This window comes from Numenius arquata, chromosome 17, assembly GCF_964106895.1.
Source record: "Numenius arquata chromosome 17, bNumArq3.hap1.1, whole genome shotgun sequence".
Taxonomy (NCBI): domain Eukaryota; kingdom Metazoa; phylum Chordata; class Aves; order Charadriiformes; family Scolopacidae; genus Numenius; species Numenius arquata.
The window spans coordinates 7,163,446-7,189,753 of record NC_133592.1 but is presented as its reverse complement, the minus strand read 5'-3'; the positions used below and the strand labels follow the sequence as shown (position 1 = coordinate 7,189,753).

General features: G+C 46.0%; 1 protein-coding gene across 1 annotated transcript in view; it reads right to left on the bottom strand.

The window, feature by feature from the left end:
- TMEM104 (transmembrane protein 104) overlaps positions 1–26,308 on the bottom strand; it is a 40,571-nt gene that overhangs the window by 6,301 nt on the left and 7,962 nt on the right. The window contains exons 6-8 of the mRNA XM_074160285.1: positions 24,020–24,119; positions 23,104–23,212; positions 7,019–7,112 (exon numbers count right to left, since the gene is read on the bottom strand). Of these exons, the coding sequence (XP_074016386.1) occupies positions 7,019–7,112; positions 23,104–23,212; positions 24,020–24,119 (303 nt within the window). The remainder of the gene's footprint in view (positions 1–7,018; positions 7,113–23,103; positions 23,213–24,019; positions 24,120–26,308) is intronic.

The following is a 26,308-nucleotide window of genomic DNA, read 5'->3' as shown; positions in this document are numbered from 1 at the left end:
TCCATCAGATGTGGGAGCTGGAGTAGTTAAGGATCAGATTTGGTAACTACAGAGCCTAAAACACCGTCTCTAGGAATATGAAGGATTTATGAGCACAGAGACTGTGGGGAAGCAAGATGGATATGTTCATAGAAGACAGCAATTCTCTGGAGGGAGATGTCAGAAGAAAAGGAGGGAAATTACTTCCCAGAAGAAAGGTATGAGCAGAAGTTGTGGGACACCAGTGTGGTTCCTTTTGTTAATGGAGAGCAGGGACAGTGTTATCCTCCCTGCCTCAAAGCCTAAGGCAGGGTTTACATGGCAGGGAGTGTTGCTCATAGGGCAGGGGAAGCAGAGCCACGTGTTGGGCACATTGAGATCACAGAAGTGTGATGCAGGTTAGCAGGTAGGCAAGAAAAAGCCTCTCGGGCACCTCCACTTCCCCTGCCATCTCCCCAGCTCTGCCAGATTTGCCTAGCTCCTGCTGCAGCCGCCTCAGACACTACTGCTGCCCTGGCCACAGGCCAGGCAGAGCCTGTTTTGTTCACAAAGGGAAACTTTACTAAAAAGTACCACCAGGATTTTTTTTTTTTGGCTGTCAAAAGTAGCCCAGCAGGGCTTCTCTGCTGTAAAGGCATCACTTCCCTGCTTTTCTTCATCATCTAGGGCAGGGTTTGCTATGCAATAACCAAAGTTTACAAGTAGCCTCCCCTACTGTGGTAACAACTCCTGCTGTGAAGCCAGTGGAGCTGCCCCTTCCTCAGCCAGCATCAGCTGGTCTCCACAGACATCTGCACACCAGTAACAGTTCACAGGGAGCAAAACGGCTCTGCACTCGGGTGTTTATCACGGATGCTTTATCTCAACATATGGGAAGGAAAGAGCAGCCAGCGAGGCTTGTTTGCTTCTGGTGGAAAATTACCCGCGTAGTTTATTGTCCTCTCTCCTCCGGTCACCTTTGGCAGAAGCACCATAAAGCCTCTGCAGCCGGGACTCGGCTCTGAGCTCTGCTGTTGACTTGGTCTATTAGCTTTGACAGTCACTTCTCACAGAAGAGTAAATTCTCGCATGGAGAGAGAAGGAAATAACACACACTTTGGTATCGCCACGAGCCTGTGCTGGGGTTGTGCATGGTTTGGAAAGCACTGAGTGCAGAACACCAATGTCCCATGAAATTCAGGTGCTCTGCAGCCTTAGCCACACCTTCCCCATCCTGCCTTGGGCCCTACCCAGCAAAGTTTTTATCAGCTTGTCCCAACAACGCATCCTTTTGCACTCTGAAAGGAGAGCGGTTGCATGCCACACACCCACTGTGAAAACCTGTGCGGGCAACACCATCCAGACCCTCTTGAAAACGTGTCCTTACGTTTTCAGCTCCCCTTCTCCAGCTCTCAGACCCATCAGTTTGTCTCCTGCTGCCTGGATAAAGTGCTCTTTTCAGGAACGTCAACTCCTCAGGCAGGATCTCAGTGGTCCCGTCCAGCTCAGCATGTCACTCTCCATTTCCATCTGAAGCTAACAAGGCTCCTTCACTCACACAGGCACTGCTTCACCCCACTGCCCCCCACAAGCAGCACTGAAACGAGCTCCTCAGTAGACAACTCTGAAAGTGGGCATGACAGAAGCACAGCCTTTTAACTAACTCTTCATAAATATATTCACTTCTCTTAGTGAATTATTTACCCTGGGCTCTGGCAGCAGCTTTCTCTGCTCCAAAAGGGATGCAAGAACATGAAGTAACTTCGTTGAAGAAGCTTGTCAGAATGAACATGCAACAGTGTCCTGATTTACAGTCCAATTCCCTCTTCCTTGCCACTGAGATCAAACTGGTCGCTCCTTAACCTGTTTGCTGAAAGCTCCATTTTTGAAGCAGAAGAGAGGCCCCTTGAAGACTGTGGACACTGGCAGACTAATCTTTCTGCAGGAGACTGGAAACACAGGACTTCGGACAATTGTCACCCCCTCCTATATCAGCCTCTGCTATAATTCTCTGTCTCTGCAGCTGGAAGGACATAGAGTGGCTCCAGATTTCCACACTGAATCAACTCCCGCACGGCTGGATCAGCCTGCTAAGGGCGGCAGTGACAGTCACTACGGCAGCTGGAACCTGCTCAAAGTGAGATGGTCTGAGACCAGTTCTCTGCAGAGAAGTGCTGGGGAGTTCTGTGAAGAGCAGGGTTCTGGTGGAGAGAACAGAACTATCAGAGAAATTAGTAGATATGGAAAGTCAGCCTCACTAGCATGCTGTGGAGAGCCCTTTCCTAGTTTCTTCCCTAGAAGCCTTCTACCAAGCATCCAAGAAGGGGACGGGATAGAGAAATAAGAGCTTAACACAGATTCCCAGCTATTCTTGTCCTTTTTCCTTCCATCTTACTGGCCAGAGGAAAGAGCTAAGGGAGAGATTTTATTTCTGCACATATAATTGTGAGATCACATTTTGGGCAGGGTTGGGAATGCTCTGTCTCATGGGCTGCAGTTACTTGAATGGATGTGGTATGATCTGACTGCGCTACAGGGAGAACAGAGCCTGCAGCAACCAAACCCAGAAGTTTATTCCTCTATAAAATGTCTCTTTATTAAAATACAATACTTTCTAATAACTACAATATAGTATCAAGAGCAGCACATAGAGCAAATGTCCCACGTGGGAGCTATCTGGGAACATTTGCCAGAGACTATTCAATAACAGCAGCGATAATCATGTTACCAATGTCTTTAAAGCCAACAGTCCTCACCTATAGAGCTGGGCATCTCAGGCTGTAACAGGCTGCAATTAATCGGGTTAGCTGCTTAATACACAATAGCCCCATGTTTGCTGCTGAGCTCCACCAAGCCCTGTCCTTTCGTTATCTTTCTTAATCCATATCCTTTCCCATGACGCTGCTAGACAGTTATTATCCAATATTATCCAATAATAAAGAGGTAGGCCTGTGTCCCAGCGACCTGTGTCACCTCTGCTTTGAGAGGTGCATCACACTTGCCTGGCTCAGTCCCTTTTGCTGTGCCATGCCCTCCAGCAGCTCACCTCTAACACCACCCACTTCATCAGGATTGGAGAAAGGAGAGGGGGGGGTGGAAAAAAACCCAGTTAGATAATCAAGTCTCTTTAGGGAGCAATGCACCTCAACCGTGGATTTAAACCCTCCAGGAAAATAAAGCCTGAAGTCCAAACAGCAGAACTGAAAATACCAACAGCTCTAATTTATTGATGGCTTAGTTGGTTTAGTCTTCTGCAGGAGACGCACTGTTCTAAGAACTTACAAGAGACCTGACAACAGGCTCCAAAACTGGTGAAGGACTTGGACTAGTAACAGCTCCACACTCGCAAGGCTGAGGTGGACGAAGGAAGGACGGACGGAAGGACGGAGTAATAGTGTGGGGAAGAAACCCTCCCTGTCACCAGGGCATGATTGACTTTGCTGATATACTTACCTGGTCACCCAGTCTGGGCCCTGCCTCTGCTCTCACCAGCATTGCTCAAGAGCTGGGTGAGCCAACAAGGTTTTAGCCCTAACTGAAATCAAGGCACCATTATCATTAAGCATCATTACCGGGATTTAAAACAAGTGATTTTTCCCAACTAGCTCCTTCTCCAGAGAAGCACAGACAACAGGCTCCCTGTAGCACCCACTGGGGTCCCTATGCTCACTCTCCCAAGGCAGTTTGGGCATGTGTTGGAGAGGGCTGACAAAGCAGGCCGAGGAGCTTTTGTAGTTGGGAAAGGGATGAGAGCTTGTGTAGGCAAACCCTTCCCCACCCGCCAGCTCCCAGAGAAGAGAGATCTCTAAGCACAGGTAAGGCCAACAGTTCAAGCTCCAACTGCTGCACCGAATTCACCATTGGCACTCACCCACACGAGGTGGCAATCAATTTTGGAGCCAAATATGTAAGCTGTTACTCTTCAGAAGACTGCCAACAGCTCAATGGCTCTGGAAGCCCTCGCTGCCATCAGCCCCACTCCACCTGGAGACACAGATCCACCCTCTGTGCTCCTATCAGTCCTGACAGGGAAACGTCTCACCATGCCAGTCTTGTTTCCAGATGAGCTCTCCGTGTTCAGCAGGCCCAGACAAGGAGAGCCCATCTGTCTGGGCTGTCTGGCAGAATGGTACTTGGGCATTCAGGCTCCTCCTTCAGCTTTCTCCTTTTACAGACTTCTGAGGTGCCTGTCTTGGCTAGTCCCTTACCCTGGGAGGAAAAACACAGCCAGATGAAGGGCAATTCCTGCTGCATCTCCCTGTTCTTTAACTGCCCCATGTTTAATTTCCAGTCCAGATCCCAGTGTTTAAGACTGTATTTTTTTCAGTGACAGAATGAATTTTTTCTTGTCCACGAGGTGTGGAAAGAGACCGCTGTAGGCTTTGTTAGCTGATGTGCTGCTTGCAATGAGCATGAGGCTCTGGAAAAAGGCGAGTGACATTTGATTATCACTTAGATCAGGAGAAAGAGGGAAAGCAACTTTCAAAGGCAAGGCTGTCACTGTTACAAACACCAGCAGAAATGACCTTCACACACAGCTAGCTCTCCCCGCTGCCAAGAACCATCCTCTCAGCCACTGTCATCTGAAATCACCAGTACACCTGGGGCGGTGCAGCTTTACATCAGCCGCTGCTGCTCCGAAATCCAGGGACTTTTCATTGAGCTGGGGGAAAGGGTGTACAGTAGGTTCTGCAGTAGGCACACTGCAAAGCCCGTACTGGCCTCCCAGCTCAAATAGGATTGATTTTTTTTAAATCACGATGCAAACAATGGGTCAGCTTCCCCATCCTCACCGGGTCAGCGGACACAGGTAAGCTCAATAAGCCACTGTTCGCATGGGAAGTTTTTACCCAGCACAACAAGGAGGTAGGCGGGCAGCTCCAGTGGTCAGCTCTGCTGCGCAGAGCGCGTTGCAGATGGGGAAAAACCTTCAGCACCACATGGATAAAACCAACTAAAGGAAGAGGAAGAAAAAGCTCAGATTATAGCAGGATAGACTCCACATCTGGCATTCAGGCAGGAGAAGTTCAGGAGACCACAAAACACCAGCCAAGACCATTCTTTAGGATCTAAGCTCTCTAAGCACCAACAAAAGACCAAATCATGTTTTAACTCTCAGCTCTGCTTTCCAAAGAGGGGACAGCGATGATGTGAGAACATGGGAGAAGCCAGCTTGATAAATATTGGCAGTACGGGATCCATCCTTATCCTGGAATCTGCAGCAAGAGCTTTTCTCTGTTCTCTGCATCACATGACTGTTTGATAAATCTTCTTTCCTAATAAATCTATCCCTCATTGTACACATACGGAATCCGTTGCTCTAAGTAGCCACTGAGGTGCTGTCAGGGTCATTAAATATCATTATCTGGGGCAGCTGTTCCCCAGCGTGCTGACGCAGGAATCAATCAGGCTAAAGCATGAATTTCCCCTACACTTCTCCAAACACTGCCTTTGTCCCTCTCCATCAAGCGATGAAAAAAAGTGAAGCAGTTCTGCCTTCATGCCAAGGTTTAGCAATCTTCATACTGGAAGGAGCCAGCTAAAGGGAAACCAACGGCAGATCAGGCAGGCATCAGGTTGTCACAGAGACAGGATGAGGTTTGACTGATGTCTTTACCAGAAGAGAGGAGGCAGGGTGATGGGAAACAGGCCAGTGAGCTGAGCAAAGATTACTCTAACAAAAAAAAAAAAACCACACCACAAAAACCAAAACCACCACCCACAATAAAAAACCACCCCCCCCAAAAACCCTTCCTTTAATATCCCTTAATGAGATAACCTCTTCCTCTGAAGAGCATGGGGGCTTTCAAACCTTTCATGTGCTCAGACAACAAAAGGGAAAAACAGACACTCAGGATTTCCACACCATCTGAGGTTAGGATTTGTTAACTCAAGCTGTTCAGCATCTGAGACTTGAGGGCTTAAAATCCAGCCTCATTTTCCTGGGTGACAACTGCTTAACCCCATCTCAGATGTTCTCTAGAACAGATGATCTCTATTCCTCTGCAGTGACTGCCAGCCACTTCCAAAAGGATCACAGGCCTTTGAACTCACAGAAAAGTTGACTATATGCAGTTGAAGTCAGGTCAAGTGTGTGTGCAGTGGGAAATAGACTGATACTCAGCTTTTCTTCCTATTCCAGATCAGTGATGAGCTAATTCTGTGCTTGAATGGTCTGGACCCATGAACCAGGACACTGTTAACCTGCAGAAACACTGCTGGTGCTGTAAGACCCTCTCTGTTAGCCCTGAATATCAGTTACTCTGTCTAGATTACACAAAACAAGACAAACCTCAATATAAGCCTCCATAACACACACACTCCTCAGCCTTTAAGGGCATGTACACATACAAGCCAGAAGTAAGGCAGCTGCATCTTTGGATGACAAAGGCACTGCAAAGGCACAAAAAGAGTAGAGATGTCCAGTTTCCCTAAAGGGAATTATCTGTCTTCCCAGAAGTTCTTGGCAGTAAGGTATTGTAGAGAGCTCATGAGAGCAGGGCTTCACAAGGACAACATATGTGGGTTTGGGGGTTTCCAATGCAGCACATCCTATGCTACAGAAAGGCCTGGGAATAAAAAACACCCACGCAAACAGACAATAAAACTAAGGGCAGAAAGTCTGACAGAAGTGCCTTTTGTTCTCAGATCAAAACAAAGATTGTTCAAGATCTGTTGTGCACATGCTGAGAGAATGAGAAATTTACTGCTGAACACCAACTGGTGGGTATCACAGTTATCCCCCCCACAGGAGACTTTTCCAAATCCTTTCTGCCTCTCAGGCAAACCAGATTAAAACTTCATCTACCAGCTCATGTCTGATTGAAAACAATTTGTTTTAATCAGAAATTTCATCCTAGAACAAAAAATCCTTTTCTTCAAAGATTTATCAGGTCTGGGCAATACACTTTAAAGAGGTTGTTTTGACACGTGCTTGCTTCTAAACAAGAATATCTTGCAAAAAAACCAAAAACAAACCAACACCAAAAAATAGCCATCGGTAGCATTATTCAGATTCCATCTATGGTAAAGAGGTGGCCAAGACTTTACCAAGACTCACCTATCCATCTCATCAGGGATGTCATGATTTGAAGGTACTTGGTCTTCTGCACGTTGAAGAAGGTGAAAGGACCCAGGAGGAGAGTGAATGCTGCCTGGAAGGACAACAAAAAAACCCACACATTAGGTTAAAACCCAGAAATTCTGCTAGCAACACAAATTTATCAGTAAAGCAAAGCTTGCCTTGAAAGTTCACCTCCAGACACGACTGTCTGTCATAGAGCTTTCTTTGCTGCTTAATTTTACAGCTAAGTTGGCTGAGACACAGGGGGTCAAGCAAGCTGCTTGGTATCAGAGAACATGCCTCAGGCGGGAGTAGAGCACAGGATCCTCTTGGCTCTCAGATGCTTGCTATCACTGCTACAGTATGCCTTTACTGACACATTTCAGTAAAAGCTCTCAGTGCAGCTTTATGGAACATTAAATATTAAACTGTGGCCTCTTTGTCCAGATACATTCTCAGTTTAGGTCTGGACAGCAATAGCTGTGACCAGTCTGCTCATATTAACATTGATGGGGTAGCTTTGAGGTGTCCCAGGCTGAACAGCAACGGAGCCACATCTGCCTGGAACATTTTTTCCCACGCTTTAAGTTCCTTGTTTTATAACATAACAGTTAAGCTGTTGACTTGGAAGCTGAAAACCTGTACAAAGTGAGGGGAAGATGGGGGGGAACAAAAAAAAAAAAAAATCAAAGAGATACTCATAAGAATGAGCTTCACTCGGTACGGAAATTAAAGACACTGCCAATGAGGAGAGATCTTTCTTCCCTGCCCTCTTAGATGTATATTGAGAGACACTGAGTGGCACTCAGAGCCCTACCGAGTCCAGACAGAGAAAAGAAAAGGCTTTACTGCAGGAAGACAGACTTTGATTGAGGTCTGAATGTGAACTGAGAAGAGCTACTTGTCACAGGGAGACAAAAATGGGTGTTACAAGAGAGAGCCCTGCCTGTGATCCATGGGATAGCACAGACTAGCCATACACTAACAGGTCCAAAAGCTGCAAGCAAGCAGCATCTAGAAAGCCACAGCACACGCAGTACAAATCTGAGCATCCCAAAGGGATTTTTAAAGACAAATACTCAACATTAATATTTACACATTGCTCTTTTCCTTGACTTCTTAAAGCAGTTCAGAAAAAAGGTGTCACCAGAAGGGAAGAACTGGGACTCAAAAGGGCAGACTGCAGAGCCTCAAGGTCTCTGTTGACCCCAACAGAGTCAGTGGCAGAACAGAATCCAAGCTATTTTAAGACTGGTACAACCCCAAGAAACCTTTTTTGAGACAGTTTCAGAATATCTGCAAGGCAAATTGGAAACGCCTTGCATCACAAGTATTCTCAGACGACTGAAGTAAACCCAGAAGGGGACCGAGGGAGAGAACCCTTGGTTTCACACGTCGCTCGGTCAAGACGTATCCTGACCCAAGGCCATCATTTACACCAAATCTTGTTTTTAATGCTTGCAAAAAAAAAAAAAAAAGGATAGAAAGCGCACACAGAATTCAGATTTGTGAAGCAATTGAGGATCCTTGGAGAAAACGCTGAAATCACACAGAATACAACAACAGAGGCATAACTGGCAAGACTAAGAGCTAAGACAGCCTTAATAGTTTAGACACTTCCAGTTTTAACACAGAAGTAAACCAGCAGTTTACAAGTCTTTTTTACTCTTCTCCCTCTTGCTCCTTTCTTCTAATCAGGAGCTTAACTACACTCTCCTGCCACCCTCTCCTGCCCTCTACAGACTGCCACTCCGTCTGAGCATAGCTGCACAAACCCGAAAGGACTAAAACTTTAGACGTGAGAGATGTAGGTCAAGGACCCAGAGCGAACCAAGTAGACACCAGCTCTCTTACTGGAAGTTACTCTCAAGTTTGTGACTAATCTCTTTCAACCTCCCCTCCCAACACACACGCTGCTCAACACGGCCTCCCTTCAAATCCCGTTAATAGCTCATGCGTCAGAAAGAGCCGAAACAAAAAGAGACGGACCAAGGATGGTGATAATTAAGGAACAGGTGTCTTCTGCAAATTAGAATGCACTAGAACCAATTGGCAAAACAGCACCTCAAACCATGGCAAGGATTGACAGGAGATTGCTGAGCCTCAAAGCAGCTGGGTCTGAAACCTAGATTTGTCTTAAGCACCGAGGAAAGAGCTGTGTTAAAGGGGATTTGGGGCTCAGTTGCTGAAAAGCATCAAAAGCATCATTAGGTGCTGGAGGCACCTGGGTCTCCTGTGCACTCCCCAACAACTGCTAATGAAGCAGAAGGAATTCTTCTGGATGTTAACTGCAGACAGTAGAGTGTATTCTCCAGTGCTCAAGGCAACTTAAACAACTAAATCCATTGAGCAGCTCTTTATACCCTTCCCCTCCTCTGTGGGCTTCACTACTCAACTCAGGGGGAAGAGATACCAGTCCTTGTGCCTGAATGGTCAGAGTCCCCTCCCATCCTTTAAGATGATCAGTGTTTTCTTCTCTTAACAAGATCCTGGAGGTGTTCCAAAGGAACCAAGTGAGAGATGAATTCAAGTACAATAGAAATGTATTACCTTTTCCACTTGATGCCCATTAGCGAACCAAGACTGCCATCCACAGATCAATACAAATGATGCTAAGGACTGGAATGAGATGAGATTGCCCCACTTTGCAGGGATTTGTGCCAAACACCCAAACATTTTTAGGAAGGGAAGCCACAGCACACACCAGACTGCTGGAGAAGAGGAAGGCAGGGCAGAAGAGGACATTAAACAGCCAGATTAACATCACTTCAAAGTGAAATTGTGTACAGCTCCGCAGGATTCAGCACAGGTCAGGAAAGAGAGGCAAGTTCCTCACCAATAACCAGGACATGAGGGGGCAAGGACTCAGTCCCTGGACTAGAGCTAATCTCATCATCAACCCTCAGAAGAGCCCCAAGGCCAGGAAGCCTATTTAGAAACACATCCCCAAGAGGATGAGAAGAGACCATGGTGCTTAGAAGGAGGATGTCTACCTTCTCTACCTCACTGTGCCAGACACCTAAATGCTCTTCCAACCCATTAAGTTAATTAGTTTCATAACTTCTCCCTAAGGAAAAAGTAAGCCCAAATAAGCACCTCAGACATATAGCCAAACTTTCCACCTGATGTTCTCCAAGCTCAAGTCTCCCCCAGAGGGGTATAATTTACAAAGTGCTTCATTACACTCTATTCAAACAATCCAAAACCTACAGAGAGAACTGCACCAGCCAAATATGCAGAACTCCGACACATCAAAAACCTCTCCCAAGTCTTCCAGTTCACCTCTTAAACCCCTAGAAGTCATCTCAGCCAGCTTATCATTCTCTTCCTAAACTTCAGCAAATTAATCCGAGGCAGAACAAGCATAGTCTACTTTGATTAAAGGTTTTTCCACTAATGAAGTGGTTTCCTATTAGAAACAAGCAGGCGTACATGGCTGATTCATTGTTAAAATTTTACCAAGGTAAAGAAAACCTCCCTTTGGCTAAGAAGAAGCATCAGCTCTATCAAATGCTGTTTATATTCACAGAATACCTCTTCTGTGTTTTTGCACAGGCTGGCTGTTAAGAGCGGTTCCCAAATTTCTCTCCAGGCTCCTCCATTAAATGGGAGAGGCCAGACAAACAGCCAGGCTTGCTGCTGAGGGTACCTGGAACCCACACACAACAAAAATGCAACAGACACAAAATTCTTTGCTTTTCTTTCCTTTCTGACACAGAAAACCAGCATGAAGATCCAGCACATTAATGACCCCCTAAAACCCAGTGTTTATTTTCACTGACATTTTCAGTCGGAAAATTAGAAGCCAGTGAGTGTAGAGGAAAGAACAGCAGCTTGTCACCCTGAATTACACTCTGCCCTGCAGGCTAGTAGGAGCCATGAGCAGCACACCAGCTTGCTCAACCCCTGGGATGGTCTTCAAATCCATTCCTCCCACCAAACCAAGCCACAACAGTACAGGCACCAAGGTTTGGGAGCTTCTCTGAGCTGGCAACTCAGCTGATACCGCTTTCCCAGCCTCTGCGCCTGTCAGCTCTTAGTATTTCAAAGTGAAAAGTAGGCTGGTCAACTCCAGTCTTCTTGCCACAGGGGAAACTAGCTGGGACTTACCATTGCCTGGAATATATTTTTATATATATTTAGATATTTCTAAAAGTATATTTTATTAAAGCTCTTATGTTAAAACTTGGTTACATAACCTTGTTTATTGGCTTATCTTAAAAAAGGAAAAGTAAGATCAAGCGTTAATAGGACATCTGGCTGGTTTTAACAGCTTAGTTTCAGCCAAGAGGACCACCAAGAGAGCTCTCAACCACTCAGTAATGGCCAGCTAATGCCGAGAGTCTTTCAGCCCATACAAACACGCTTTAAGCCAGTCAGAGGGCTGCATTGACTAAGCAGGTTCTTTATTGACCTGAAGGGTCCATCTATCACTCTGAACCAGTACAGTTCAATAGATTTCATCTGCTTCCCAGCGTGGGGCTTTTACAGAAGAAGCCAATACATCTCAGGAAGCACAATTAGCATCCCAAACGTAGCTGATGCAGGTATTAGATGCAGTAGTTACAGCATTATGGCTACTGTCTGCATGTATTTGCAAGAAGACCATCTGAAAGCCAGCTTCATTCATAACTGTCATCAGAACTTGCTTGTTTTCATGCTCCACAAACTCATCTGTAGGAATTGCATCTGTTTTTGGTGCTTGCTGAGTAGTGAATTAAAAACAGTAGCTGCTGTTTCTTGTTGATTCAGAGCCCAGAAACTTTCAGATAGTTGAGTAGAAGCAGGGTATTTACCTGAGCAAAGTGAGACCATGAAGATTAATCTTGTTAAATGCAACAACTACTCCAGGAGCAGAGCAAAAAAAAAAAAAAGAGTTTAAGAGTTTTTGAATAAATGCATGTGTGGCACAGGGCTATCATACCAACGTGAAGTTAATAGGTCTCAGGTACCAGGGCAAGGATCCCTCAGTTTTAATATTGTAGACAGATGTCGTAGTGCCCTTCCCTTAAACATCTCCCTTTGGGCTGAGGCCCCAACCACTCTTTCCTTTCCCTCCTCCTCCTCCAGGCCTTCCTTGCCCTCATTCAGAACCAGAATTCACCCCAACCAAATCCTTCCTTGGAGGCTCTTGATTGAAGTGCCAACATCTCACACAAATTTTACTTCAGGGTAGCATCAACTCCACCTCTACAGATATTGATGTTTAGATTTCACAACTGAGCAGTTGTACCTCTCCCCCGAAAGAGAGTAAATAACCCTACTGTAACGGGGAGCAAGCTGGCATTTAAGAAGAAAGTTATTGGTTCAACAAAATCAATCCCTGCCCTTGGTAGACTTTGACACCTTGGCTGGAAAGCGGAGAGTTGAGTGCTTTATAAAGGACTAGGGGTATTCAGCATTCCCACAGCAAAGCAAGATACCAACAGGGAGACACAAGCTCTACTGAATGAGCACCTCCCAGAGGAAGCTTTGTTTGAGTCAGTGCTCAGGCACAAGGAAAGTCTCCTTGAGCATGGTAGGAAAAAGCAGACACTTCATACACTCTGTCAGGAGTGGTAATTCTGACACCCGTTCTGCTTCTGCAAGATGTCCCTGAGCCCAGAGCTATTTCAGAACCCAGATAAGTGCTAGAAGGGACAGACAAAACAGTACAACAAAACCAGTCTGCGCAAGTACAGAGATCAAACAAGATGTTAGGAGATCCAGGGACTGGCTGCTCTGTTCCCACCTCAGGTACCCTCCTCTAGAGTGTGTCTAAAGAGACATCCAAGAAAAAAAACAAACAGAAAAACAAAGAGCAAAACTTGATTTACCAGCATTGACACAGATCAGAGGTTTAATCCCAGGTTGAAAGCTTGAACCATACCTATCATCTTCAACAGAGAAGTATCATGGGAACTGGTGTTCCTATTCACATCCTCAGGGAACTTTTAGCGCTGACTTTGGAGAGAAATATTAAATGCAAGGTGCTTTCCCCACTCCCGTTTGGGACTCCTAGATAAAGAAAGCAGAGCTTTGTAACATTTCAGAACTACTTGCAGCTACACCAACACCTACCTGCAGCCTCTGGTAGCCCCTCTGCACCCACTTTGAGTTGTGGCAACTGCTACGCTACCCAGCGGCAGGCTCCAGTTGCCCATGTCAGGGCTTTGGTGCTTTTCAGCTAAAACACGTCAAGGGAAAAGGGTCTCCTGCAACACAGTGCCCGCCCTGCCATCTCTCCTCCCCTTCACTAGGGTGACAAGGCCACATTTCTCTCCTGCATGAGCTCATATCTCAAGCTAGAGAGCCAGATGGCACATCAGCGAGGGCGGCGATCCAAGCTTTCGATGGTAAAGCTTTACCCCTTGCAGTGGACAGTACAAATATAAATACATGAAAGGAGTCTGATTTTTCAGGAAGGAGCTTTTTAGAGAGCTGGGGGGTGGGGGGGAAGTAAAGCTGAAGATCCACAGCCTCTCAAGGCTGGAGGCAGAGCTGCAGTGGGGCCGTGCTGATAGGCAGCAAGTTATGAGCATACAAGCAATTACGAAGCTCTTAAAGTTGGCTGAAGAGAGATAAACCAGCCACAGAACAAGGATTGCTCAAAAAAGTTGAGAGGCAAGAGGGATTTTAACCTCCAGAATCCCTGTAGAGTCAGGAAGTCACAACGGAGGGAGGATGCAACCGCCAGACATCCCACAAGGAATATTTATAGATAAAGAAACAAGGGCAGTTACGCTTTGAGTACAGCAGGCATCTGCTGCCACAGCAGCTCCGGTAATTAACGTGCCGCTCTCGAGACACCTGGCAGAGGTTTATAGCCATAACTCACATGAAGCATATTGCTGGCACTAAGGGGCCCTCACCCACCTCTCTCCCCAGTATCTTAAGGCAGGGAGGAGGTATCTTCCAAGAACCAAGACCTCAGCTGCTGCCAGGCCGGTTTTTGCCAGTGAAGCAAGTGACATTTCACCCACCCGCACCTCACAGTACCCTTTAAACTGGACATGCCTCTCACGGTTCCTGTGCCATAGCGCTCCCAGTGCCTCTTCCAAAATGGAAAATCTTCTGCAAGAGATGGAAAGAAGCATCTGTATCCTCCCCAAAGCTACTGACTTTAGTGGATCTGAATATGATCTAGCGATTTCCAGCACCAGCTTTCGATCTTGACTGCCCATCCAGCAGACCAGTGTACTATTCCCAGCTAATGTCCTATGATCTTTGCTGGGCATCCAACACACCAAGCTGGCAACTGAGCAGCCTCTACAAGCAGCTCTGGGAGGTAAAGGCAGAAGCAGCACACGGATGGGAAGGCAGTACCGGGGAGTGCTGCTCTCCTCTCCCCACCCTGACTCAGGGCTGCAGTCTGTTTTTGGAGTTGGCCCATCTCTGAGCACAAGGAACTTTCCACTTTGGAAAGAACACCCTGGAAAACCAGTTATTCCTCCTCTTGAAGTGAAGAAATCCAGGCACAAAAGTGTTTTCAGAAAGTCATTCAGTGCAAGGATTGCAGTCCTTGGCACACCTGGGGTGTGCAGGATCACAGCCAGCGGCAAGCTTGCACTCTCTGGGGTAAATACACTTCCATTATCATTTTTCACAAAAAGAGAAAGATGGAGGCCAGCAATAACCCTGAGGTGACTGGCATCTAATTTTTCATCATTGGAGTATTTATGGCACAGCCATTTGCAGCATCTTGTAATCACTTTACCGCCTCCTTGACCCCTGGCTCCCCCTTATTCTGCATCTCCTAATTGCATTTGAACAAGCAGGAGGGAAGCAGCAAAGTGGATAGATGCAGGAGAGCTGAATGGTTGGTTTGTGATACTTGGAAGGACAGCAGAGGAGCTGCAGAGCCAGATCTGGCTGTACCCCCCCACCACCAGCTTGCTTTGACCTCCCACAGGCTATGAAACAGGAGCCTTCCTCCCTCCCGACACTGTGTAACCTTGAGGAGTCATCCCTGCCTCCCCAATTTATTAACACGGCACAAGAGATTAATGAGTTCCCTCCAACAAAGTGTGAAGGCATAAACATTATACACAGACACTGCCCAAAATTCCTGCACATTCATAGCCTCTCCTGGCAGGGTATTGGCCACTACAACAATATTTACATTGACTACAAAAGCCCCCGGGGTTAGACAGCATAAAGCGAGGGAGAGACGGAGTGGTGTGACACGGATGCACAGAGGGCCCTGCAAACATATCAAGCTACAAGCTGCCAGGGTTAGGAGATACTTGGGTTCAGCAAGGATGACTGTTCCTGATGGCCACTAACCCCTGATCTGCCACAGCACAAACAGTGCCTCCGCCGCAAAGCGATTATTTTTCCTCTTTTTCCCCTACAAACTTCTCAGTTGAGTTTCACACGACTCTTAGCTGCCTGGAGGATGTAATTTCAGGGTCAGCATTATCCCCATCGTTGTCTCAGGCAGGAACTGCCTGAAGGGAAAGGAAGTGTCCCACACTGTGTAACTACTTTGCAGCTACACAAAAGCAAGAGATAAAGGCTGGTTGCCCAGGGCTAGGGGAGAGTCTGCTTGCTCCCAGCCTCCTCCTTTGCCTTCCCTGTACAGCTCACACCGAACTGGTGCAACAGGCTTCAGAGATCAGCTCTGCCTGAGAGCATTATACCGATTCAACTTACAAGATAAATCCCAGCTGCATTATTTGTATTTATAGTCCTGCTTACAGAAGCATGAGCCACGTGTGGGATTTGCTGATGTAGTCCAAAAATCCACATTTTTGGACAAAAGCATCAGTGATCTCACCCAGACATAAAGTGCAATTTAGGAGGATGTTAAGAATTTGCAGACTTATTTAGGAATATAAAGAGATACCAGTGTGTTCAGAGCTCTTTACTCTACAGCCTCCGGTAATGTTCAGAGTGGCCTAACTGCACAGTTCTGCAGCCCTGGTGCTTTCTACCTGTATATTAAGAAACTAATGATAATTTCAGGGGAGGAGAGATCAAGACTGCTGTCTTACTTGATGAAAAAGCTGATGCGAATCAGGCAGGCAGCAAGGTCAGACCTCTGTTTAAAAACAAAACTGGTGTTAAAGCACCAAACAAAACACTGGAAAATACACTGTTGAGAAGGCAGCTTGTATTGCATCTCCCAGGGGAGTGCTCAGCTGACTTAACAGGTCTTCTCCAATTCTGGTTTCTAGGATGCTGTCACTACCACCCCAGAAAGTAACACTGTACAGGGGAAATGCATTTATTACTTATTTTCTACAAAGTGTTCCAAAACTGGAAGATCTGTGAGTCTGCCGGAATAGCCTAGTCCAAGAAAGAGATTATAAAAGGCTTTAAACCTTTACAGCTTGTGTAGTGCGTGGGTGATCACAAACCAGTATCGGTTCTGACATCTGCCCTCTCGGTCTCCAATATATAGAGAGAACAGTATCAGCTTTGGTGCCTCGCTGCCCAAGTGAACTTACTCCAAAGGACAGCTTTATTTAGGAAAAGCAGTAGCACAACCTCTCAGCTTTGCCAGGGTGGCTCTGCTGGGCAGCAGAGGCTGTAGTTCGAACCCAATAAACAGCGTCAGCGAATGTATAACTGCAGGAAGCACACAAAAGCAGAGATTATCTAGAGCCACTTCTTTGCCCAGTTTGTTTAGATGGCTTGCTTCCAAGATTCATGCCCACCACCCATCATCACATAAGACAAACCAAGCATTAAAGTGTGTGGGACACTCATCTATGGGGAAGCCAAGCGCATCTGAGCTCACCAGTAGCCTCTACTCATCACACCAGCCCCCTCGCTTCTCTTAAGGGATGGTAGCACCTGCAGGACATCTGGCCAGGCATACAACCAGCAGCACAGCACCCTTCCCTTCCACACAGCCCTTACCGGCCAGCTGGAGGTGGCAGGGGGGAAGGATTTGCCCTTTGGAAAAGCTCAGTGTCCAACTGACAGTGCAACCCAAGCTCCACTTAAACCAAAAAACACTTCTCATTGTGAAGTGAACAGACAGCTCTGTGCAGAAAACATATTCCAGTCCCCTGCACTATTGATTTTCCTGTGAAAAGAGACAAACTAATCCTTTAAACTTAACTGCTTCCATCCGTGATCTTGCAGTTGCTTCACTATTGTACCAAAGGCTGACTCCCCTACCCAGCTGTGGCAGCAGGGAGGCTTGCCTTTTGGCTGATGTTTCTTTTACTCAAAACCCAATCAGTTACAAGGAAAGCAAGAAAAATTGCACACCAGAAGCTGAACTCCAGCTTTCAGGTCACTGGTACAAGTAGTTTATATTCCACTTTCACAACACTGCACACCTGCCTCTCCTCTTGCCAGGTCAGAAAAACCTCTTATTCACAAGGCCAGTTATTATCTGAAGTTCCCTTTGCGTTAGGAAACACGGAGGGGTGTGGGAAACTCCAGAAGAGCTGGTTTATCTGTCACAGGCATATGATGAGTGAGCAATTGAAAGAATTTATTGACAAGCCCACAGAAGAGGAATGGACCAGGATGAAGGAGGCAGGATTTATGCCATATTAACAAGGCTGTGTGCCAATTTCAACCTTATTAGTTTCACAATAAAAAAAGCTAAGAATTGCCTTCCTGTCCCACACCCAGACACCATCTATTTTAAACGAACTTGGCTCCTGTCCTTCTTCAACTACTTCAAAGCAAAGCAACAACTTAACTGACTTTACTTTTTGGAAGCTGACTAGATGAGGCATGAGAAGACTCCAATCAGCCCCTGAGACTGGGCTTTTAGCCAAGGAAAGCTGTATTTCAGAGGCACCTGTAACAAACAGTTAGGGCTATTGATATTTATGGTTAATGCAGTGCTAATTCCTCTCCTGCCACAGCAATGGCTCAAACCCCAGGTGCCTCTACATACAGAAATGGTATAATATTCTGGACCCTTGAGAGGCTTTTACCTATTTTGAAGGCTTTTCAGAACTGCATCTATGCACAGAAGTACCAGCCGCCTTTTTTGTACATTTGTTTCTATTTCTATACCAGTATCATAATAAAACTCATCAGAGCATTTGTGGTAGGGGATATAATGCAATATCTTTGGCAAGAAGGTCTTACCATGAATAACTTCTTACAGGGTATGCAGGGTGACATGCTAATGGTACCCCAGTCCCGCTGCATCCTTACTGTAAGCTGGGGTAACCTGGAATGTAACAATGCTACAGTTTAAGCAATTTACTTAAACAAGACGATGGCTTCACACCAGCAGGGTAAGCTTCCACTAGCTTTTCTTCCTTTCCCCCAGCTCACCCTGAGAGCCCAGGGCTAGCACCCTAAACCTTTTTGACTGATGTACCGTGAAATCAGCCCTCCCTTTTCCAGACACCTCCCGCCGAAGTTGCTGCCTTCCCCACCACTGGATCTCAAGGTCTCTAGACACTGAGACCTGTAAGAATAAATATCCAGGAGACAGCAGCTGTGACCCATTTATTACCGGATGCTGCTGCAGGGCACAGCTGAGGAAGGCAGGGCAGAGGAAAAGCACTTGCTGCGAAGGGAACAAGTGGAACAAACCCAGGTGTCCTTGGAAGAAGCACTCTGCTTGCAGTACTGCTCCAGCTCTGTTTCTCCAGCTCCCAGTTGGCAAGAGACAGCTTAGATCAAGCATGGATGTTCAAGTACTGCCACAAGGGCTCCCCTCGTATCACTGCTGGGAGGTAAAAAAAAAAAAAAAAAAAACAAAAAACCCACAATGAAAGCCCACAGAGGCCAGAAGGCAGCAATGGACAGAGAAGCCACAAGAGTCTCATGCACTGAACAAGCCGATAAAACTGCCCTCGTGCAGGTAAATGTATCTGAAAAGGTCTGCTTTGGTAATAAAAAATCACAGATGCCTTTACCCAGAGCAGAGGGTGCGTGCACACGTGCGGCACAGTCAGAGGAGGGAAGCAGAGCACGTACACCGGCAGCACAAAGCACGGCGCCCCAGCCTACAGCCGAAGAGGGCCGGGAAAGCAGCACCGTGCCGAGGCAGCCGGGATCTACATCAACACTTATCAGTTCAGCCTTCGCATTTGCCGATTAAGTTCTGCTGGCACTGAGCGATTGTACGTGTCCTCAGACTACCTCCCGGCCCCCCTGCACAGCCTCCCGTGGCTGCAGCCCGGCCCTGCTCTGGTCACTGGGTATTCTGATCAGAGCGTCAGGCTGGGGTGACATTGTCCCCTCCTGAAGAGGGACAGTAAGCGCCTGCAAGCCCGCTCATTTTATTCACTGCACAAGCACGTTTCCAACTGGGATAATCTCCATTAAACCATCTGCGCTCCCATCTTCGCTCGGCCCGCACCCGCTGGGCTGCCTGCGATACTGCAGCATCTGTGAACCGGCAAAAGCGGATGCCACGTCCCTTTCCCAATCAGCTAAAAAACCAACAGAGACTCAGACAGAACAGATGCACCTGGTAGCTTTGACGCGCTACTTGAGCCAGGCTACCAGGAGTACCTGTGCCAGTGCCTCCTCTGAAAGGCTTACGGCTCCCTCTGAGAATTTAAGCCATTTCCTTTCCATCATGGGAAGGCGCCATGCCCCAAATTGCCAGAAGAGGAGGGCTGAGAAGACAGTAGAGGTTTTAGCTACAACGGCTGCCCCGGTGCAGAAGACAAGCACTGTTTGCCAGGTCATGAATGCATTTTGGATCAGACGCTCTCAATGGCTGCTTATCCCCAGGATTTAATCTCTCTCTTATTTATCTCCGTATCTGCTTTCTAGAAACAGGGACTATCATGTCACATTCCTACCGTACTGGAAGAGAAAGACAAGAAAGTGTTATGATGAGAGATCTGAAGCTTAAATCCGCTGCCCCTTCCCCTACACCAAAGATGCCCAGCTGACCTTACAGGAATCGTTATAGAACAACGGCATCAGAGTGTGAATTCAGCACGGAGAGAACTCGACCCTGTCCTTAGCATTGCCATCGAGACAGCCAAGGGACTTCGGGAGTCACTTCAGCTGTCGAGGACATGACAGAGTGGTGACAGATCTGAAGCCAAGATAGAAAGCCATCGATCTGCCTTTAACTGCAATCAGCGCTTGCCTTCAACAAGGTCGCTGGGCCATCTAACACATGCCTTTCTTCCAGCCCATTTGCCCCGCATGGTCTTGCCCTCACAGGCATTGAACAGCACGGCAGGGCTCGAGGCTCACCTTCTAAACACCCCAGGACTCCCACAGTCCCAAAGAGGTGGCAAATATTAGCAGCAAGTGATGGGACAGGAGCAAAAGACTATTTCAGTATTTCCTGCACTTGCCTTCACTTATTTGCTTTGCAAGCCTTTATTTTCCAAGGCAATTTACAAACAAGAAGCAAGATAACCATTTGTTCAGACAAAGGTTAATAGGGGCCTAGTGGTCTCTGAAGGCTCTAGCAGTCACACTTAGGTGTGAAATTTTGGAGTAGCAATAAAGATGCTGAGCAGACAAGCAAGTCTCGAGAGAAGGATTTAATCTGTCTAAATATTCTCATTATGTACATAGTTTTCAGCTTCCATTCACAGTGATCAGAGCAGAGACAGCTTCCAGAGGCCTTCTTGGACAATAAACCGTGAAATAGGATTTTTACATCAGTCATTATTCCCCTCTCCACCCCCAGCTCGAAGAGTCAATGTTTGAAATGGTTTTTGTTGAAAAGACGACACAGCATTGGGAGAGAGAGTCGACAGGAGGAAAGCAGCACAGATCTTTGGCAGACTGGTGGTACTTGGCACAAGAGAGCTCCCATTGGCACCATTTTCCCAGAAAACCTCAAATAGATTATTTCTCCTGGTAGTCCAAAAAAGGCTTTCTAAGGGGGCACGCACAGATTAAGAAATATAGCACTACATCCAGAGACCTGCTTCACTGGAACAGGCGAGAGGGTCCAGTTACATCCACCCATCTTGCTCCTAAAAGCCACTTAAACCTAAATACAGTGCTAAGTCGAGGTGAGAAAACTAAGAGGCAGGCATCTAGGACAAAAGGGCTGATCCAAAAACTCAGCTGCTTTCTTTTGGGATCGCAGTGTCCATCTGTCCCCTTGCCACAGGGGAACTTAGCCTGCAAAAATAGATCTTGTTTGTCCACTGAAACGTGGAACCTTAATCATTCCAACAAGCAAGAATTCAAAAAAGTAGTCAAAAAAACGGAGCAAGTTTCTGGGACCGAGAAAATAGCTATGCTCTAGATGCATCTCACCCCTCCCTACTTTCACACTCCCTTCAGTCAGGCAGGTTTCAGCTTTTCTTGCATATTTAAGACTCTCCTTCTACACACAAAAAGCTTGGGCAAAATTTGTCATGATAGTTACAGTGTTTTGCTAATAACTTTTTTGCTTGAAGTCAAACAACTTCCTACCCCTACCCTCCCATCCCCAGGTTTCTCTCAGAAAATTTAAGAGCTTTAACTACTGGTCACTAGCTGTCCACGTCGCAACCAGGATAGCGGGGGAAAAAACATTAACCAGCACAGCCTCTTCAGCCCAAACTTGACGACAGCGTCAGTGCTATGGATCTGAACGTTTTATGAATTATTACATCTCTTATCCCTCTCTAGGGAAAATGTCATCGTTTCTGTTTTCTGGAGAATAAAAACCACACAAGTCAAGCAGAGAGTGGGACCAGCAGAGCTGGAGGTAGAATGAGCCCCAATTTACTCCCATACTCATCCAGGAAGAAGTATTAGAAACCTCAACAAAACCCCAAAACTTAGAGCAATGCTGACACCCAGCAATCCCCCTAAACACAGCAATTGTGGGACCCCCCACTTTCCAGTAACCCACCACAGACTGGCACGTTCTCCCACAAACAATCCTTCCCTACTTCCAAGGGAGAGCACAGCAAAGCACTGAAACCCTCATCTCAATTACTGAGCAGGGAAGGATTAACCACCACCAAAGACTTTGCAGATATTTATTCTCCAAATCCACAAGAGAAGACAAGCAGAGGGAAAAGCTCCTCTGAGAGTTATGTACACAGACAGCAAGTCTAATGCTTACACAGTCTTAATTTTTTAATTTTTCAAGTCCTAACAACAATTATCTTCATGAATTATAGACATAATATCTGAGAGATGCAGGCAGTAATTAATGCACGTCTCCCTTTTCTGACTAGCTCCTTCTGCTGGGTCAGGGAGAGTTATTGAAATTCAGGAAGGAAATCTTCAATCTTCTGGAAGTTTTAAAGAAACAGACCAAGACACAATTTAATAAAGCAATAATATTTCTCTTAAATAATTAACTAGGCTTTGACATTCACTAATATTTCGGAGGCCCAGCTCTTACTTTTGCAATAACGCTGGAACAAGTGCACTCAGGGATGTCATCCACTGCAGGTCCAAAATGTACTAAACTGCAAAATTGCTGCAACTAGGCTTTGCCCCTGGAATTCTCTGCACATACAGCTACCTTCACTCTTTTTTTCTTGAAATTCTGACTGAGAACCTTAACAGAAGCCACGCTCTGCAGCACCTCCATACTTGCCTCTTCTCATTTTGCCCTACTGACATCTGTCTCCAGGTAGGAGCGCTCCACTCTCCCCAAGCTCAAGAGAAGCAGTGTTTATCATCCTTTGGGAAAAACCTTGGTTTCACAGCAGAACCACAGCACAGTAATAGATGCAATAGACAATCCTAAACTAGACAGAAAGCTATTACTAAAGCAGCATATAGCACTGGATGTTGTTTAAGTGGGCTGTTTCCATCATCTCTCAAAAAGCAGATTCTCCTGCAGCATAAACAGTTTTACTCACATGACGAATGCATTCAAGAGAACTTAATATATTCAAGTATACTGACAGCAATTACCTCAAAGCAACAATTACTTAGCCAGCCATTGAAAAAAAACTCCACCCTTTGGCATGGACATATCACCTGCTTAAGCAATATAAAACTGCAGAACAAGAAGGACAAAACTCTACTTTAAACCCAAAATCGTAAGGATTATTCTAATGGCCACCAAACTGAAACACAGCCACGTCACCAAGAATAGAGAGTATGTATTTGGCCAGGAAGGCCAGAATGAACCAAAAGCTTCACTTGAACCACATCATCTCTACAGGAAAAAATCCCTACACACTAGAAGTAAAGTTTAAATGGAAATAACAGTCATCCTGGTTTCAGAAACTCACCAGATACAGCCTGTAAGCATCAATCCGTCGAATTGGCCCCCAGCACTTGTCTGTATCGTTATACTTTGTGCCATCTCCAACACTGCAAGAATGGTTGCCAGTGGCACTGCTGGGAAAGGAGGGAGAAACAAAAGACAGTAATTAACTCCTAGCAGATGTCTTCCCCTCTCCTGCATTCAAGAAAGAGGAACGATCAGAGACCTGAAGAGTCCATTTCACCCCTCCCTCCCTGAACACCATCTCTTCTTGCATTTTCGGGACTGTGTAACACAGCAAGTCACCGAGTACCATACATTTAAAGGCAAATTCTTGGATTGCCTACAGTTATTTACAAGTTTGGTCACTGAGCTAGCAAGTTTAGGTTATACATGGATCACTGTGATTTTCCATTTACAAGTCATGAGTCCAAATCCAACCCAGATTTGATCAAACTGATCTCTTTCATTATCTGTTTCTTTGAGAAAGGAACTGGTCTCAGTCCAGAGCTAAGTCCATGTAATGTCACCACTTGCTGGTCACAGCCTTGGTAAGGATCACCTCTCTCAGCCTTTACCCAAAAAGACAGAGAAGCTAAAATATTGCACAGAGTATGGCAATCAAACCATAGGTTTGATACTGACAGGTATTGAGCAACAAGCCCCATGTCTGCAAGGTGCCGAAGCTGGAAGCACTTCACACCTGAGGACTCATCTGAAATCAGGTCAGCTACTTTTCAGGCAGGCAGCAGGCACTCGGGTGGGGAATATAAAACAACTTCACCTTCCCACCCACCAGCAATGAGCTGTCCTTGAGTCATTTCACCACTCCGTACTTCAGAAAGTAGAGCTGATCCCAGTCAGACTTATCACCCCATCAAATCCAAAAGCCTGCTCTCTTCTCTGTTAGCCCACAACCCCACAGCGGTGAACACACTTACCAGGTCACTTGCATGAGAGAGACCGGTACAGCCGCTGCATAGATTGCCAGGTCCCCATAGAGGTAGATAATGATGCAGAAATAGAAGAGGTTGACACCCACTGCAGGAAAAAGAAATATTGTACAGAACGCTGTAATAAACCCTGTACTTCAAATACACAAACATTTTTTTCAAGGTCTTAAAAATAAATCACCATTTGCCTCCATGATTTACTTCTTTCTGCAGCAAACTGTACCCACGGGTCACATCAGCAGCTTAGGGAACTTAGCCACAGAAGCTGACGGGACACGAGGTGCCTCAGAGCTCAAATCTGCCTCCTTCAACACCTGGCCCTGACACTGGGCCCTCTAGTTCAAGCCCATCCTCCAGTTGCTGGTACAGACCCAACAGGTCTCACATAAGTCATCTGCCAGATGAAGCTGTCAACTTGGAACAGCCACAGGCAAACATGGAGCTGATGCTCACAGACTTGGTGCGAGCGCAGCTTGACAAACAGTGAAACAAAGAGAGAAGATGCTCTTAGTCCTCTGCAATTCCAAACCCTCTGCTTGCAAACCTGCAGGACTTTCACATTAGGGACTTGGCCCCGCAGAGCTCAGGATCCACAGGGTTGAAATGGAACTGCTTCGGGAGATTCCTTACCTTCAGCAACTTGAGCCAAGGTTCAAACCTGCAAAGCTTTAGAACTCTTTCTGCAGCCCTCTTAGCACCCTACTGCCACAGTGTATGCTGTTCCTGCCCCATAATGTTTTCTTGGGTTTCTTTTTTGATCAATTTTTTTTTTTTTTAAAGTTTGTCCTGCCTTCACCTATGAGATTAAAAAAAAATTGTCTTACACAAGTTAATTGGGTGCAGAGAACAGCCTTACTGAGGCACAACAAAACACTGCTGTAGAGGGCTGAAATCTGCAGGGATAAAGGAATGCTTGATGAGACCCCAGGATTCTTTTCTTCCAAGCAAGTCAGTATAAATCTCACCAAGGAAAAACAAACTGGAAGATATTTTAGTTCAGAGACAGGTGAGCTACGAAAAAAAAAAGCAGCCTCAAATTTGTTTCATTTAGGAAGTTGACACTGAAGGAAAACAGCTCAAGGAACCTGCCCATACTTTCAAGTTGTGATGCCACCTGATGTTTAATCCTAATGCAGCTCAGGCAAATAAATTCACCTCTCCAAGCCTTGCACGTGACAACTACCACACAAGGAGAGCAGTACTGCAGCAATGTGGACCAATATTTCTACAGTACCTGCACACCCCAAAGTTATACCATGTTTTACCATCATACTGCCCCTGGATCATTGGATGTCAGGAAACATTAATAAGCATTCTCCCTCATTTAAATAAATTATTCAATATGCTGAGCTTATTTAGCATAAAACATTCAAAAAAAAGAAGAGGGAGGGCTGTATTGGGAAAGTAGCAAGAAAACTTCCCTGCTTCTGTAAAGCAGCACGCTGAGCCAGTACACAAGAGTTGTTGCTGGTTTGTCTAAGCAGACAAATGGAGATCTCACAGAAATTGTCAGACCATTTCATATAGTTCCCCCTTGTTTTCTTTCTCTGTGAAAGATTTAAGATGGCTTCACAGTTAAGGAATCTCTGCATCGTTCTGAAGATGGCAACAATTACCTGCCAGTTTTCTCCAATTTCCCATTAAAAAGGGTTGACGATTTTAACAAGAATCTGACATAGGACAGAAGCTGCAAGACACACTGAGCACAGAAGTAGACAGACTCAGATATAAATTCTGTTTTGGGGATCTGAGACAGATCTCAGGCCTTAGCTGTCGTGTCCCCCCCCCCCCCAAAATAAGACTAACATGACCAGTTAACCCACAGCAGCACCACCAGCACACACTATACCCCCCTTCCAGTGCCAGCTTCTCTGTCTCTGGAAAGTCCAGGTGACAGTCCTCTCCCAAACTCATCCCCTCGAAGGCAGGAAGACTTTAGCGTTAGCTCTTTTATAAACTGCTACTGACCCTCCCTGATCAATACTTTCATTACTGGACACAAAACGGGAAAAAAAAATCAATGACTTCCTGTGGAGAAACAGTATGATATATGTGCCTAGAATCCATTATTGCAATAAATGACTGCTCGGTCCCAGAAGAAAGCACCCAACATTGCAAATTAAAAAAAATAAAATAAAAAAAGCAGTTATTCAGAGCCAGCTCTTTTGAAAGAGCATACAGACCCTTCCCTTCACAGCCTAAACCTAAGGCAGCTTCCTTTAAGAAAGCAGACAGCCTGAAATTGAGATTTATCCCCAGCTTACCTCCCAGGACTGC